General features: G+C 42.7%; 1 protein-coding gene and 1 long non-coding RNA gene across 4 annotated transcripts in view; one reads left to right on the top strand and one right to left on the bottom strand.

Annotated features, from left to right (window-relative positions):
- The window catches only part of IFT22 (intraflagellar transport 22), a 134,870-nt gene extending 128,968 nt beyond the window's left edge, over nucleotides 1-5,902 (bottom strand). The window contains exons 1-5 of one of the 3 annotated variants that reach the window (XR_009964080.1): nucleotides 5,783-5,902; nucleotides 5,460-5,539; nucleotides 5,261-5,350; nucleotides 4,460-4,662; nucleotides 2,647-3,522 (exon numbers count right to left, since the gene is read on the bottom strand). Coding sequence is in view for 2 of the 3 variants with exons in the window: in XM_062614951.1 (XP_062470935.1) it covers nucleotides 3,374-3,522; nucleotides 4,460-4,662; nucleotides 5,261-5,350; nucleotides 5,460-5,539; nucleotides 5,783-5,821 (561 nt within the window). In the remaining variant the exon portion in view is untranslated. Of the gene's footprint in view, nucleotides 1-2,495; nucleotides 3,523-4,459; nucleotides 4,663-5,260; nucleotides 5,351-5,459; nucleotides 5,540-5,782 lie in introns of those variants that run through there. The other 2 variants (XM_062614951.1, XM_062614952.1) reach the window with 2 other exon arrangements.
- An 886-nt stretch (nucleotides 5,903-6,788) lies between these two features.
- LOC134161765 (uncharacterized) lies at nucleotides 6,789-8,437 on the top strand. The gene is made up of 2 exons (XR_009964079.1): nucleotides 6,789-7,111; nucleotides 7,142-8,437. It is a non-coding gene; the product is annotated as an uncharacterized LOC134161765 (long non-coding RNA).
- Nucleotides 8,438-16,513: the final 8,076 nt, after the last annotated feature.

The raw sequence follows: 16,513 nt of genomic DNA, 5'->3' as shown, positions 1-16,513 counted from the left end.
AAGTCTGCATTTCTAGTCCTGCAGAGTTCTGATTCTGACTGCTCCCTCTCAAACGTCCATGCTGACTCTTTGTCTAGATAGGTCAACTGTCCAAAGCAATGCTGGACCATGTGCTTTCATGAGAGATGAATGTGAACGTGAGTTCACCTACAGCTGTAACCCTTTTTGTAGCTACACAGCAATAAAACTTGGAAATTAAATTCTGTACATCATAAATATAGTGATGTATCTGTCAGCATTATCAGTACTCAATGCCAAATGACAAAATAATGTTGCACCTGAATAACTTTGTTGTTTCCTCACTGCACAGTATGGACAAGGGACCACGGAAAAAGACAGACTTTTAACCTGTGCACATACAAAGCAGGGGTTTGGGGGTACATGGCTGCTGGCAGAATGAGAAGGGGACATGAGCTGTTCACTCTAAGGGGCTGAGGACACCTGGAGAACCTGTTTGTTTGGAGGACCTGACAGACTTCACTGGTTCCCTGCCTTCCCTTGAAAAGGTCATCCAAAAAGCCTTTCAAGTGTCCCAGTATGGTGGTAAGGTCCTCAGTGTGAATGAGTAGAATAGAACGCTTTTGCTGTTATCTTCTGCTCCTAAATTGTGGCTACTCCTGCTAAACCTGTGGCTTGACAACTGACTTCTGGGTAACTTGTGGCTGATTACCTCAGGTTCTCCTTTACACTTGTCTGGGCAACTTTTGCTCTCACGAGCAGAAATACAGACATGAAATACTAACCACATCGCTTCAAGCAAACAAATGGGACTGTGCACCCCTAGTCTGAGTAATGCCATGGCGTGGTGTTGGTTGAAGCTCTGCTGCCTTAAAGATAGCACAGGATGGGTGGGCTGTGAAAGCAGAGACAAAGATGTAATGCATATTCTCTGGCATTCTTGAATAACACCCTCTTCTAACTGGGTGATACTGTTGACCTGTTTCATAAATCATTAATAAGTGATACTTCTGAATAAATACTTTCTCTGTATCTTCTCCAACACTAAGGATTAATTTTGCATGGGTCTATGCATTTACTCTGTTCTTCAGCAGTGACAGAAAGTGATCTCTTGGCCAGATTTTATGAATTATGTTGAACATTTATTACATATTATGATCTTTCTGGATGATATAAAGGCAATTCCAGGGATCTGTCTTTGTTTCTGTCTAACTTTTTCTTCTCTAATGAATTGCAGTATATAGATACCTGTAATTTACATCCTGGTTTTGAGTTTAAAGTAAGATCATGGTTAATGTTTTCTATGAAGGAGGGTGGTGAATAGAAGAGTTCACTGACTTCTCAGCTCTGGAATCACCCAAACATGGGGTTACATTCCAAACAAAATAGTTGGTGGGTTTCACACCAGTTTTTACCAGTGCATATCCCAGTGTTGCTGTTGGGAAAACCTGGATTTATTAAGGCAGTATTTTTGAGAACTTGGCTCCAGCACCACACAGCTGGCAACAAGGAAAAAATAATCTAAGGCAGCATGTGAAAAACTTGCTGTATAGTAAGATTGTGAATTTTCCAATAACTGCCTCCAATAGACCACCCTATAACACTGGTTGCAAACATAGAAAGCCTGACTTTCTCTAGTCATATAAATCAAATGTAGATGTTGAAATGCCAACCTCCCACTATTTGCCTACAACCTTTTCTTTTCATCTCTTACTGCTTATGTTGCTTTTTTCTTTCCTGATGTCCTTTCTCTCATTGATGTTCTCTTTGAGTACCACCACCCAGAACCAAGAGGGGCTTTTAGCTTTAATAGCAGAACAGGAGCCAGCAGACGATGAAAAGAAGCTGGGGCAGCAAGCTGAGCACACCAAGTACCCAAGAAAAGCACAGTGCAGGCTATTTGTGTGTGCACACACTTCACGTGCTGTGCCAACCTGAGCAAACCAGTGTATGGTTGGAATAGGAATTCTCTAAAGGATAAACTTAAGCTCACTTTTGGTGTGTTACTTGTAGCCATTAGGTTTACAGCTTGGAACTGTTCTAAGATCTTTTAATCTTTCACTTTACATGCCTTTGTTTTAAGTAAATAGGACTTAATAATCAAAGAGAAAAATAGCTGGGGAAGTATGAAACACAACTGGGATAGAGAGGCTTTCGGACTCAGCAATGTGTGTGTTGAGCATGAACTTGTAGAAGTACTTCAAAGAGTATACAAAAATAACTGAAAAATCTACCTGAAAACAACGATAAAATAAACTTATTTTCAAGGAATCGTAGAACAGTATGGGTTGGAAGGGACCTTAAAGCTCATCCAGTTGAAACCCCCTGCCATGGGCAGGGATACCTTCCACTAGAGCAGGTTTCTCCAAGCCCCCTCCATCCTGGCCTTGAACACTGCCAGGAATGGGGCAGCCACAGCTTCTCTGGGCAATTTTAGCTAACACCAGCCAGGGCAGTGACACGTTTTGGTAAATATCTCTTGTTGGAGCTCATTAATGTACTACAAATTTATCCCTGTTTTCCTTACTGAAACTTAAGCATTTTTTAAATGTTTTTATTGCCTTGGTACCATGTTACAAGAAAAAATGTCTTCTACAGCAAAACATACCAAGAACAGGGATGAGTGCAAACCAAACACAGCAGAAAGTAAATTAGCTATGAAACCACTTACTTCAGTGCAACAGGGACAGCTTTTCCTTCTCTGAGAATGTAGAACTTTTTCTCTATTGGAGCTCCTGACATAGGTCAAAGCATTGCACTACACTGAAATTGCAATTCTTTTCCTCCCAGAGACACCTAAACATTGCCCCCAATCACACATTTTGTTGGAGCAGAAGAAAAACCTAGTCCTCAGAAAGACTGCAACCCACTCTGCCTTCCCAAGGCAATAACTATGTAATGTTCTCTCTGCAGATGCTGGACAGAAAGATAAGGAGAACTTGAAACATAAAACTGTGGATTCTATACCATGACTACTTCTCAGATCTCTATTCTAGTCAGTTTGTACTGACTTTCAAAAGCATGCCTTCTCCAGGAACACAGCTAACATGAGCACTTTACTCAGGTGCTTCAACAGAACTCCACCGATCTTCTGTCAGGTTTTCTTCTCTTAGCACCTCTACAAAAAGGGATTCTGAAGAGATAACCCATACATTTATCTTTTGGTCCACACTAACATATTAAACAACACCTTCCTGTACCTGTTGCCAGATGAAACCAAAGTGCAGATAGTTACCCAACCTCCTGGATGTGCAGCCATCTCTGGCACAACAGTTCATCTGATGTCAGCACTTGTGTATGGGTTGAAGTGTTTATAGGCTGGCAAATTCCCTTTGTGAGGACCTGTTCCCAGGCTAGTGTACCTTACAAAGACAAAATAATCCTTTTTCTTCCTTGTTCAGTATTTCTTTTAATGTTACGAGATAATTGACATTTCTTCCCTCTCTCTGCTCTCATTTATCAAGGTGATAATGCTTTTGAAGTATTTCATAAATTCCATCCGAACATCTTCAGGATCTTCTTCCAAGTTGGAGTGTATCAGTTTTAGCCTGTTCAGTGGGTAAGCTTTGAAGGTAAATAAAAAATAATTAGATATATTCCTTTTATAAAAGAAATACAGTCAAGGTCATGGGACAGCTCATGCTGAAGTCAAGTGGGCTTCAGCAGTATCCAATGTTTGATACCCCAGATAACACACAACACATGAAGAAGAAATGCATCATAGCTTTTTAGCACTATAAGCAAGTCCAACTTGTTGCTAGGTTAAATTCTTCAAACATTATTATTAAAGCTTCAAGTCCTGGGTTTGGTCTCACATGCAGTTAGGCAGAATCAAACAATTTAACATTGAACTGCAGTTTTACTACTGAAGTGTGTCCTGGTTTTAGGTAAACCATGACAAAGTGATAGGACATTCTTTGATTATATCAAAATAATGGAACAATATTGTTATATTAAATATGTATTAATTGAGTAATACTTGTAAGTATTTGTTTAATACTGGAATAGTATTTAACACTGGAACAGATTGCCCAGAGGAAGTATGTGTTCTCATTTGTATGAACAGCCACAAATACATTTGCAGTACATAAGGTACCTATTACTAGTTTTAAGAGGAAGATCATTAGCCTTTTATTTCAGAGGGCTCCTGTTCTTTTGATGGATAAAATGCAGGCTCAAGTGGCCCCAGGAGTGTCAGTTAATAAAAGATAAAATTTAACATCAAAACCAAAATAATAGTGATGGCACAGTATGGCAGGAGTTCCAATTCCTGGGTCAGCTGCATACTCACTGTGTGACCTTAAAGCAGTCACTCAACTTTTCTTGTCTTTACTTTCCCTTTTGTGAAATAGGCTTATTGCTCACCTTCTAGATGACCTTTGAAATTCCTTATTTCTGGTTTTGCAAAACAGTCCAGCAGATGTAAATGAAAAGGGTATGGACAATTGTAAAGATAGATCAATGAAAAACAGAGTTACAGGTTGAGTTTTCCTCTTCTTACCCAAGGACAGATCTTCTGTGTCACCCCCACTGCCTGGCTTGTGATGTGCAACTAGGAGACACTGACTGTCAAGCAGTGACTGCTGCTGCACGAAACAGGAGTACCACATTTCAATTTCTTTCAGGTGACTGGGCAGCTCAGGGTTGAAGATTATTATTACCCCATGAGAGTCCTTCATCAGAGCTGGCCAGCATGTTTCAAACCTTGAAAAACAAGAGAATGATAACAGAAACACGCACTCAATCTTCCTCAAGTTTTATTCTTCCCTCTTCAAGAGCACATTTCAGTACTTTATTGTAACATGAGTGATCGATCATATTCCAAATGTTTTAATTTACCTATTATAGTTGTCGGTCCTGTGATTTACTGACAGTGCACTATTTGGTCAAATGCTTATTTAAACTTTTTTCCCTAAAAGTGGATCTGCCCAGTTCTCAATTGTATCTTTTGGAAATGAAAGCCTACATCACAGGTACATTGTTTGAAGTCCACTCACATAACTTCAAGGAGATAAAGACAGTTACAGAGTGGGCCTCTGTCTCCTGTACCTATTAACTTCATTCTAGGAGCTACGGACTTTATGTTGTACTTGGTCCTTATCCAAAACCAAGTCAATTGGGCAGAGGGCACCTAGTATCAGGTGCTTTATAACAGGAAGCTGTATAAAATATAATCAGGTAAAGAGTTGGGAATATTCCTCATCTCAAAAAGATCATCTGCTTTAGGCCTTAAGTATGAATATTTTGTGTAAACAGAACTATTAAAAGTACCCTAGAGGCAGTAACAGCAATGCTGGCTTACTTTTGATCACCACTGCAATCCCACAACTCAAACCGACACCCAGCTCCCTTGGTGTTAGTGTTCAAGTTTGGCATCTCGTACTCCAGGATCCTGTGAAATGGGTGGATATACAACATCACCAACACCACACAGCACCACAGCCAGAGAGCAGGACTTTCCGAGGGGCTGGCTCAGTCAGCGTGCTCTGGGTTTCGCTCACCTCAGAGCCTGCGTCGGGCTGTAGCTGCCGATCCCTTCTATGTTCTCCGAAATGAAGTTTGCCAACACCGACTTTCCAGACTGGCAGAAAGTGAAGATCCCGTGGGAAGTTAACGTGCCAAAACCACACCAAAGAGCAGCGCACAGTGTTTTACCCAAGCCCCCTGATCTCTCTCCATCCTCGGCCCCCAGTGCATTCAGCCCTACCCCCAGCCATCCTCCCGCCTCCAGGGACCCCTCAGTCCCTGTGGCCACCTCAGCGGCCCCCGCCTAGGAACAGCGACCCTCAGGGGTCCGGTCGAGGGGCCGGTTGAAGGCGCTCACCTCGCGGGGCCCCACCAGCAGCACCTTGGCCTTCAGCATGGCGGCAGCGGCGGCGGCCCCTCCGACCCTCTCGTTGCCTTAGCAACGCGGCCGCGGGAGGCGGGAAGGCCACAGTGGGGGACGGCGCGTTGCGATTGGCTTTGTCGCAATCACGTGCCCGGGGAGGCGGTGCGCGCGCGGCCGCTCTGAGGTGGCATCCGGCTGGGTGCGTACCCGGGGCGCTCCGCTCGCCCGATCCCATGGGATCCGCCCTCGCTGCCGCCGCTTGTCCCCTCACAGATGGTAGCGGGAGATGGATGCGGCCTCTCAGGTACCCCGGCGGTGGCTTTGCCCCCGGGCCCCTCCTGACGGAGCTGGCGGTGTGGCAGCGGCGCGCCGGGGCCCTGTGGGCTCCCGCAGGCTGCCCGCTGGCTGCCCGCGGTGAGGTGTGAAGCGCTGAGCCCTGACCAGTGTGTCCTGAGGGGAAGCCCTCAGGTTTTGTGTCCACCGGGCGGGACTGAGAGCAGGTCCGCTCTGTTGCCTTCGGCCTTTCTGCCCTCTGGAAAGCACGAGTTGCGTCCACAGGTACTAAGCAACACTTAAATACTGCACAGTGTTCATGGTGTCACTCGCAGCTTGAGCAGCGCTGTGCTTGCCTGAAGTGTCATTGCGATTTTAACTGCAGATTCCCCTTGAATGGACGACGAAGCAAGCTCTTGAAGTTTCTTATTAAGGCTTGTTAGGGGAAGCAAAAGGCTTTTTAAAATCACAACTTCTAAGAAAAAAAAAACCAACCCATCTGGCAGACAGATGTGCTGCTTCAGAGCTGTTTAGTGCCCAGGTACAATAGCAGTTTTAGGCAAGCTTTCAAATAGAGCCTCTAAGGCGCTACCATAATGTAAATATTTATTACTAGGACTACTAATAAATGTGAACCAGAATTGCTCTGCTCTCGCTGAGGGGGTAAAAAGTGTTTTTATGACACTATAGACGTACTTACTGTACCACTCCTTATGCAGAGGGTAGTTTAAACTGCAGGAAAACCCTTTGTTTTCAGGTTGGTGGGACAAAGGCAATGAAAATACAAGAGCTGCACCTAGATTCTGCTTTAGCAGACTGGATGTGTATTGTCTGTGAAGATCTGCATGTGATTCAGGACAAAATCCACACAGAACAGGGGCAACTCATAGTTAATCCTTCCCGCAGCTATGTTTTCTATATTTCAGACCTAACTTCCAAGGAAAAAACACAAAAGGTGACCCAGAGAGAAGAAATTAGAATATCCTCTCTTACTTGCTGGCAAATGTTATTAGGTGCCACTAGCACATGAAGAGAAATGTGTTATAAAGGGTCCTATTGTGGGCAGCAGTACAGAAAGAGGGGGGAAAAAAAGAGTAAGAGGTAACTGAAACTGGGTAAAACTGGCTGTTTGTGCAGCTGCCCAAAAAGCAATTAGGATTAATTTTTAGATGAGGTGTCAGGGGGTTTGTCTGTTTATGTTAGCCACTGAAGAGTAAGGAGAGCACAGCTGAATTAAGGCTGCAATTTTTGGATTTATCCATGTGATTTAGGGTTCGAAGTCACTTTAGAAAGTGGGAATTAAGCTCCCAAGCCACTTAGGGTGACATTTTCAAAGGCATCTAAGTCAAGTACATTTGATGTTATCAGCATCTGCCTTAGGCATATGGGTGAAATTAGATTAGTTGCTGATGTATTGTTTGCTGACAGTACACATGTACAAATCAGTAAGGCCATTTTGTTTCACTTATTTAAACCTCTGTTAGACTGCAGCAGAGAGAAAACTCCAGCAGTAAGTGAACTACTTCCAGACAATACTGGTAATGGTCTGTAAGTCTTGCATTTATTAGATGGCTGTTTTTCCACCATAATATGTTGGTAGCAAGCGCAAATGATCATCTCCAGATGATTCTCCATGGATAGATCCTCCTTCTTCCTTAAAAAGCCAAAAGCAATTGCAGGCTATCAGTAATACTTCAATAAAACTTTTTCACTCTAGAAAGGTCTGTGAGAACTCAACCTGTGAGACACATTGGTTGCTGTACCAAGGCAGGTGATTGTTGTTGCCTGAATTACAGATAAGAGACTCTGCCTCCAAGTTAGAGGCCCACAGGTTTTACTGGAAGCAGCAGCACAACGTAGTGCCAGTCACCTTTCAGATAATACTTTAGCACTTGCAAATCATTCAGTCTTTGGGAGAACAGCAGTTTAAGTTTTCATTATATTTCTTTTAATGTGGCATATAAATTTTTTCCTATGAAAACAACACAAAAGAATCTTTCATAGGCTTTTGTGGCTCAGCAGTGGTACTTTATATATTGTGGCAATGTTTCCAAACTTGGGAAAGCATACCCTAGAGCACTCAACTTGTGTGTGAAAATAATGCCTTGGTTAGAAGTAGCACCACATGGTAAAGCCTAACCATGAGAGTGACTGCTCTGCCTGCTTGTTGTGCTTTGCATGTCATTTATTGTGTGTGTGCAGAAACAGCTTTCTAGTGGGCACAGGCAGAAACCTGACTGGCATCCTCTGTTTATTTTTACTGGTTCATTTGGGGGCAAGGCATAGAATACAAGAATTGAAAGGAAGAAATGCCTCTTTCTGTGCACTGAATCCTGTTACTAAACATTAATAAACTGAAAGCTTGTTGCTTCAGAAGCTCAGGGAAGGGATATGTCTCTGAGGTTCAAAGCCTAATTGATCAAGTAAATGATGAAGATTTACATGAAATGTAGCTGTCCTCTGGAGAAAATTTTGGTGAAGCTATGAAAAAAGACCAAACAGAAATAGGACGTTACAGTGCATTGACATGGGTGCAGTGCCACTCTTTAGCATGAGTTTCCCTTAAAAGTGGCTATTAGGGAGGGGTAAACATTCAGTTCAGTCTTCCTCTCTCAGAAAACCTATGCTGGAATCAATAGGAAAAGCTCACACAAAACCTTGTGCTTGGTTCATGCCAGCAGATTGTCAAGGACTACAGCTCTTCGATTTATCTGTGGTCTCCAAGTCCTTCCCAGAGGAGATGGGGATCTTTATTTCCATGGTATAGAAACACAAGCAGAGAAAGGTGAAATGTCTTGTCTCAGGAAGCCACCTGGCAGACAGCATATCTAAGATGAATTAAAATGCTTCTAAGTGTCATTGCAGGCTGTGGGCAGTCACAGAGGAAGCAGACAACTCAGCAGCCAATGTGTTTTCCTGACCAGCGGACATGAACTCAGTGACACCTTAAGGGGCTCAATTCCCCCTCCATCAAAGTCAGAGGAAGTTCCCAGGGGATGAATTTGACTTGCTCCATTTATGCAATGATGTATAAACAAAACACAAGGAGCAGCAGTCTGTCTCCACGACCCCCACCCACAAGAGAACATAGCAAAGTGCTCTGATTTTTGATCACACTACAGGAACCCAAAAGTAGGATTTAGTTTCTACGATTTAAATCTTAAGATACATCTGCAGATGATGTCTCTATAGATGTTTTGCTTATTCAGAAGTGGTTGCTCTGATTACATTCTGTGGAGCAACAGTAACACCTAGTGGCTAAACGTGCCAGTCCATTGCCTTCTTTCTTCAGCAAACATGAGTTGGAAGGGACATGGTGTGATTGACAGTTCTGACTTGTAAGGTCAACACTTACATCTCTAGGGATTTGCCATTTTTCTTTCAACCCCCACCACGTTCTGTTTTCTATTAAAAGTGGTAGATGAAATATGAGGCTCTTCCTCCCACCTCACAACCCCCTTCCCTTTTCTGGCTCATGGAGGAGGTTGTTCCAGTCCATCTTGATCTGTAGGTGGGTGGGCTGTGAGTGGCCAAGCCTACTGCTTTCAGCCTGGAGCACTCAGATTTCTGTCAGGAATCCAAGCTTTTTTCTTGTGTTTTTTTTTTTGTTTGTTTGTTTTTTTTCCTTTTGTTTCTGAAAAGGATCAAACAGATCATCTGATGGAGGTTGGTGACCTCAGTGCATTTGATAATGTGGTGTTAACTTGCCTGTGTTAAGGCAGACCAATCTGATCTGTTCCAAGAAGTACCATTTCTTAAGATGTGGTATGTGGGATTGTTTGCCATGATCTGCTGGGACTGTTGATTTATCAGAGAGGTACCCCCTAGAAAAAATAGCATTTGAGAGGAAAGAACCCACAGATGTTTATTGTGTTAGCAGGAGAGCCCTTCAGAGGGTCTTCTTTCCCCCTCACGGGGAAAAGTTTCAATTTTTCCATGGAAAAAGACATTAAGCAAAAGTATTTCTGCTAAAGCCAAGACTATTTGCATTTGTAAATAGAGCCTCAGCTCTTTGTGGGAATTATAGCACTGAGACATTATGGTCTTGCCATACTCCTGCTGTCTAATTTTAGGCTTCTGGTTTAGGTATTTGAATTACCCCCTGGAAGCATCTATTTAGGAGAACCTTCACTGCCTGTTAACAGAGCCTGGACTCTTAATTTATCCTGTGGATGCGTGGTCTTTTATATATGACATAAACTTGTACCACCACCTACTCAAAGGAGTAGTATTGCCTCCATTCATGTCCTCAGCTCTCCATCTAGCTTCCTACCAATGACCTGTTTAGATGGAACGCATTAAACTGAAATTAGTTTTCTGAGCCTGTTCACTGCAAAACTGCACAAAAACCTCGTGTGGCAGAAAGAAGGTGATGAGGACCAGTGAGGACATGGCTAAGTGGGTCAAGGATGGGAACACGTCTTTTGGCTGCTGTGCAGGTGTACATTGAATTAAGGCATGTAGGTAGTTAAATCATTAGTCAGACCTCTTAAATATGATATTCTCAATACCTGTTTGTGAGAGCAGACAAAGAGACATGAGAAATACTGTGCTGGGATGTGCTGGGCACCCTTTATATTTGGAAAAGAGCATGGCAGCCTTGTTGGGCTGGGTGAAAAACCTTTCTTTACATTCGGTAAAATGGTTTCATAGGTGGTAGACTAGAGGGTGCTGAAATGAGACAATCAAAGGATAATTGTTATTTCTGAGTCACAGGGCTCATGGAACCTTTTGCATTAGAGCCGTATGCTCTTTGTTTTGAATATAGGATTTCAAAGTAAGTTTTGGTTCTCACTGGCAGCTGTGGTGCCTGCCGCCCCTCTTGGGCTGCGAGGAGCCTGCATTTATTAACACTCTCTGATCTATTTATTCACTCAAGGCCAGACCCTCAATGACTTCATAGGAGGCAGGCAAAAAAGCATGTACTGTCTTTAGAGGGACTGCCATGTGGTCCTATAGGAGAGGAGATCCTGCTGACAGGAAGATTTTGTTTTCTCTCATTTTCATCCTCTGATTTGACTTACGTATTACTTTGGAGTTTATGGCCAAACCCAGGAGTTCCTCTAACCCTGTGGTCCTTCCAGGCATTATGTTTCTGCTCACATCCTGCACCAAATCAGCTGTCTTTTCAGATGTCTCACATTCATTTTCATTTAAGGCTCAATTACGTCTTGGCAGGATGCCATTAGAGACAACAGATTTATACCATAAATTAGTATAGAACATAATTGGTATGTTTTGAGGTGTCTGGAACAAGATCTTAAATCCTTGCTCCTTTGCTTAGGCACCTGGATACAGTAATGAACGTTTATGCCTTCAACTTAAAAATCTATAGTCTTGATAATTTTGACTCTATTCCCTTTGAAACCTGGGAAAAGTAGTACATAGCTTCCAATGCTTGACTTGCCTCCTTAATATCTTATGGCTACAAATATGTGTTGACAGTAAGAAAAAAGGAGCTGAAATAATTCTTGCTTTCCAGGCTGAATCTGCAGGACAGGATGTCAGAGAATGTAGCCATTTTTAAAATCAACACCCTTAAACAAAACTTCTGGAGACATTACATCTTATCCATCATAACACAGTGTTAGTTCAGTAACAGTTCAGAGAAGCTCAACATGAAATGGATGTGTAATATAAAAGAGAACCACTTTCACCTAAATAAATTGGACTTTAGTTGACACTTTGCACCAGCTTCTGCCCTTGCTTTTGTCTGACAATGATTCTCCATTTAAAAAATGTTCTATCCACAGCTGGTGTCTCTTGACTCCTAGAAACAAAGGAAAACTGACCACAACCCAGGCTGGCACTTAGGCAAGTACTTTGTTGAACACATCTCTCTACAACTACCTGAAAGGAGGATGTAGTGAGGAGGAGGCTGGTCTCTTCTTCCAAGTAACAAGTGATAGGACAAGAGGAAATGTCCACAAACTGTGCCAGGGGAGGTTTAGGAACAATTCTTTCCCCAGAGGGTGGTCAGACATTGGAACAGGCTGCCCAGGGCAGTGCTAGAGTCACCGTCCCTGGAAGTGTTCACACCCTGTGTGTGACAAGGCTTTCAGTGCCATGGGTTAGTGGTGGCCTTTGTGGTGCTGGGGAGTGGTTGGACTTCATGATCTTAAAGGTCTTTTCCAATCTAGTTGTTTCTATGATTCTGTATGTGAGATTGGCACTTTGACTGGATGTGACCTGCAACTGCAGACTTGTTGTGAGTGAAGATCCTTGTGTTTCTGCAGGCAGGGCTAGCTGTAGAAGCAGTGTGCTGTCCTATCTACTTTAAACACCACGAGGAATGTCTTGGAAATCTAAAAAGCAGAGTAGACTGAGTACTCTAAAAGAGTTCATATTTAGTATAGATTGTTGATCATGTAGTATTAAGTGGGTCGTTATTTTATTGTTCTTTAATAATGTAGAAACTTAAATCTTCTACTTTTGGCTTGGTTGGTAATGTTGTCTTGAGCTGGGTTATAAAAATACTGTGCTTCACCTAAGCACAGACTGTTACAGTTTTCATTTCATTAGCAAGCTCCAGATTGAGATGGATTAATGCAACCATTCCTTCTTTCTTTTGCCATGGAAGTTTTGAAGTATAATCTGTCACTTGTGAGAACATAAACAATTGGACTGGAATCATTCCAAACTCTTTACTGAAAGTGTTCAAAGATTTAATGGAGTCCTCAGTCATAAAATCTTTAATTTGAACTAGACCTTTATATTCTCCATTCTTAAATTCCCTATTTTTACATCCAGGGGATTTCCTGTTATCCAAGTATGTACGGAGGCCCTTTATTTCCCTCTGTGTGTGTGTTTTTTAATTCAAATCAAATGTAAATGTCAGTGGTTGATTGTGCTTAACCTCCTTAGAATCATATTTCTTATTTAATTGCATTACATTTTAAGGTTTAAGGCTATCTATTTACTGCTGTTAATAGCACACCATATTTTAATGAAGCTGTTATCTTCTGCAAATATATACAGAACAATGGAGATGGATTATATAGGGGCTTTCAAAGAAACTGTATCTCAAAGCCATTTAAAATGAATAAACACAGTAGAGTTTCAGTTAATGCAGTTCTTTACCTAACCCAGCTTCGAAACTAAGGAAATGAATGCATTGGGTTATCAGGAGTGTTTGCTGTCCTCTTCCCAGCCAGAGACTGCACCTCAGGAGGTCACTAACCCAAACTGCAGTGTGCCAGGGCATATGGTTGTTCTCACAGATGCTCCAGAATTGCAGCACTGCCTTTTCCAAAGTCCACTCACCTCCTCTGTAAGTTGGCCAGACTCCCCATCTGCCTGACCTGCAGCTCTGGAAATCTATTGTCAGTCAATTCAGGGAAGGCTCAGAACACGGAAAAGAATTATCTCATTTTCTTGAAACAGCTGAAAAAAAGGCAAGTATCACTTAAAGATCATCACAGAAAATCTGGGACAGATCTACTGTGCTCCAGTGGAAAGGCAGCAGCTTACCACCTGCTTTCAATGCAGAATGGAGCATTACCCTGCAGCTGGGGCACTGTACTGAGCCACTGTACTGGGCTTTCCACAACAACCTCCGAGTGAAATACTCAAGATGTGAACTGAGCCAAAAAATGTTTTCCTGTGAGCCACTTCTTTCAAGGCACACAGCGAGGCCAATAGTCTTGTCCTACCATTCCATAAAATACCAAAAATCTCCTTAGTCTGGTCAAGAGCTTTTCCTTCTTTTTTTGGGGCAACAGTCAGTTTAAACATTTCATGCTATCTTGCAGACTTTCTTGTTTGTTTTCTGCCAAGAAAGAACAACTTACCTCTCTCTTTAGATTATGTCTGATCTTGCTGCTTTAATTTTTTCTTCTTTCATTATTTTTACTGTTTATACCATATTATTTTTATTCCATTTCTATTCTCCTTACAATAACTATGATATATATGTATAAAAAAGCACTAAACCCTCTGTTGTAAAGGGAGGCACTGAGAGATTTCCTGGTGGCTCTGGTAATTCAGGGGGTTCAACCAGATCTTTCCGGGTGTAGACTGACAGTTCATGTATCCTTCCTGCCTGTGACCCAGTGGCGTGAGGGGTTGTGAGCCCCTGTAATCTCAGAGGATTATTTAGGGGTTGGGTTTGCATCTGTAGAGATGCTGATCTCCCTTAAGCAGAACAGAAAATGGGGGAAAATGAAGAGCATGTCTTGTGGTGAAGGAGAGATCTGTGTTCTATGCAAGGAGGTGGATATTTGCAAAGTACAATTTCGTAGTTCCAGTTTGGGTCATCAGAAGGAGAAGCAAGGAGGGAAACCTGCATGCAACCAGTTCAATAAGGTGCTCAGACTAGACTTGCCTGACAAAACCTCCCAGAGGCCATGGAAGAGGGATAGATTTTGGATACCAGGCCATTTGGATACCATACCTAATGGTAGGGTATCTATTGGTGACAACAGAGTATACTGTGAACACCTAAACTAGCATTAGTGTAGGTGTGCATAGCCAAGAAGTACTTGGATCCAGTTACTTTGCAGTGACTTTAGCCTTTAATGCCTGCAATGATTCTTTCATACTTAGCACCTTAGCTGCCTTCCTATTGCTTCCACGGAGGAATCTTGAAGATTCAAGAGAGATTAGATAGAAAGCCAGCTAAAGGGCTAGACAGTGCCACTGAACAGTGCTGCGGTTTACTTAAGTGATTGCTCCCCTTAGAATGAACTGAGTAAAATGTTAAGAAAGGAGAACTGATAAATCTGGAGAATATTTTCTTTAAATAATTCCCTGAGTTCTCGGCCTAACACACAGCTGTAGAAAAAAGACCCCAGCAACTGAGCAGGATGTTAGGTTGCATTATGGTAAGAGCAGAGCATATATCAAAAGGTGTTACTGTTATTATATGGAACATTGGTGAGTTCTTGTTCAGAGTGCTCTTTTCAGTACTCTCACTCTACCTAAGAAGGATATGATTAAGGGGATAAAGCAGAGAACATAAGAATAATACTGCACCTTTCAGCACTGAGTTATAAAGCAAGACTTAAGAGCTTTGGTTATTATCTTGTTTAAAAAGAGATCTTGCTGAGATTTTAAATGATTTTAAAGAAATGAAGGGGGTTATTCACGTAGAAACAGACAAAGTCTGTAAAAACAAGGAGACTTAATTTGAAAAATAGGATCTTGGGCAAAGAATGAAGAATGTGAAGGGAGAGGCTCACGTGAATGCTTCAAGAAATATGTAATGTCAGTTATCGGTGAGCTCCTGTGCATCTAGATGCAAGGTGCTTTAGAGCAGAATAAGGTGTATATAGAACTGTAAGGAAAATATGGGTATGACAGTTGGGCTGTAGCTGCCTCTTTACCAGTTACACAGAGAGATAGCGAAAGCCATATTGGAGCAGGCTCTGGGAAACACCTGCAGTAAAGAGGAAACAGAAGGTCCTGCCGCCCGTGTGGTAGGGTCCAACACAGGCAGACTTGGTGCAGGAAGGCACTGGCAAGGAGTTTGCAGTGTGAAGACAGATGGCTGGCAGGTAAGGTGTTTGTGGAACAAAGCAGAGGAGAGAAGAGGGAGAAAGCATACTGCTGTTATTAAGCCACCTTAACTGCAGGCACCTAAGGTGAAAATAGTGGAGGCAGTTTCAGATATCAACTGGGCAGGATCATGCTGTGGAGGTGGTGGGCCCTGTACAATGGCTACAGTGCAGCAATTTACAGCTTGCAGCCCACAAACTTCCGAAGGTCCAAAGCAAACTCCTAGGGGCCTGTGAAAGCCAGCTGAGAAAAGCAGACTCTTGTGGTTAGGCCTCATTGTCATGGCCCACAGGGTGAGTTCCTAGGAGTCTGGGAAAAAAACAATCGATAAAAGCTGGAAAAGTAAGAATGGAACATTTGGATTTGCTGCGTGGAAGAAAGGGGTCTCCACATCTCCCCCAGTTCTTCTGTTCCTTATCTCCACAGGGCAGGTGGCACAGCCTCCAGGGGGATCAGGAGCTGGGAAGAGGGTGCTTATTTCCATAAGTCCTTTCTTACCTGTTTTGTGTGCCTTTACTTCGTATATTTTGTCAGAAAGGGGGTGGGCCCACTCCCATCTATGTGACTTGCGCAGTACAGAAAGGGAACTCAGACTTCCATCATGTTGGGTTGCTCATCAGGCAACCTGGGTCCATGAGGAATTGAAAGGAGGAGGACTTCAGGGCTGGAGCTTAAAACTGAAGAATTCTTTGGTCATGGAAACCCTTGCTTCTCTGAGATTCAGAGAGACTCTCTGATTAAGGATGGATTTTCAAATCATCTAAGAATTTGGATCCCACTGAATCTGGCTATCCTATAGTCTGTGACTCCACTGAAAATTGGAGCCTGGGATCTGGTCACTCCTTCCACACTGTTATACAGTACTGTGTTTCCTTGTAGAAGTTCAAGATCGACTGTGGTCTGGAGAATTTGTAAGTTCAGTGTTTATGTCCTGCACAGCATCAAGTAAGCAGGCAG

This window comes from Pezoporus occidentalis, unplaced genomic scaffold, assembly GCF_034315485.1.
Source record: "Pezoporus occidentalis ecotype Australia unplaced genomic scaffold, CSIRO_AGI_Poc_V1 ctg179, whole genome shotgun sequence".
Lineage (NCBI taxonomy): Eukaryota > Metazoa > Chordata > Aves > Psittaciformes > Psittacidae > Pezoporus > Pezoporus occidentalis.
Note: the sequence above shows the minus strand (reverse complement) of the source record. Positions and strands in the feature narration are given on the sequence as shown.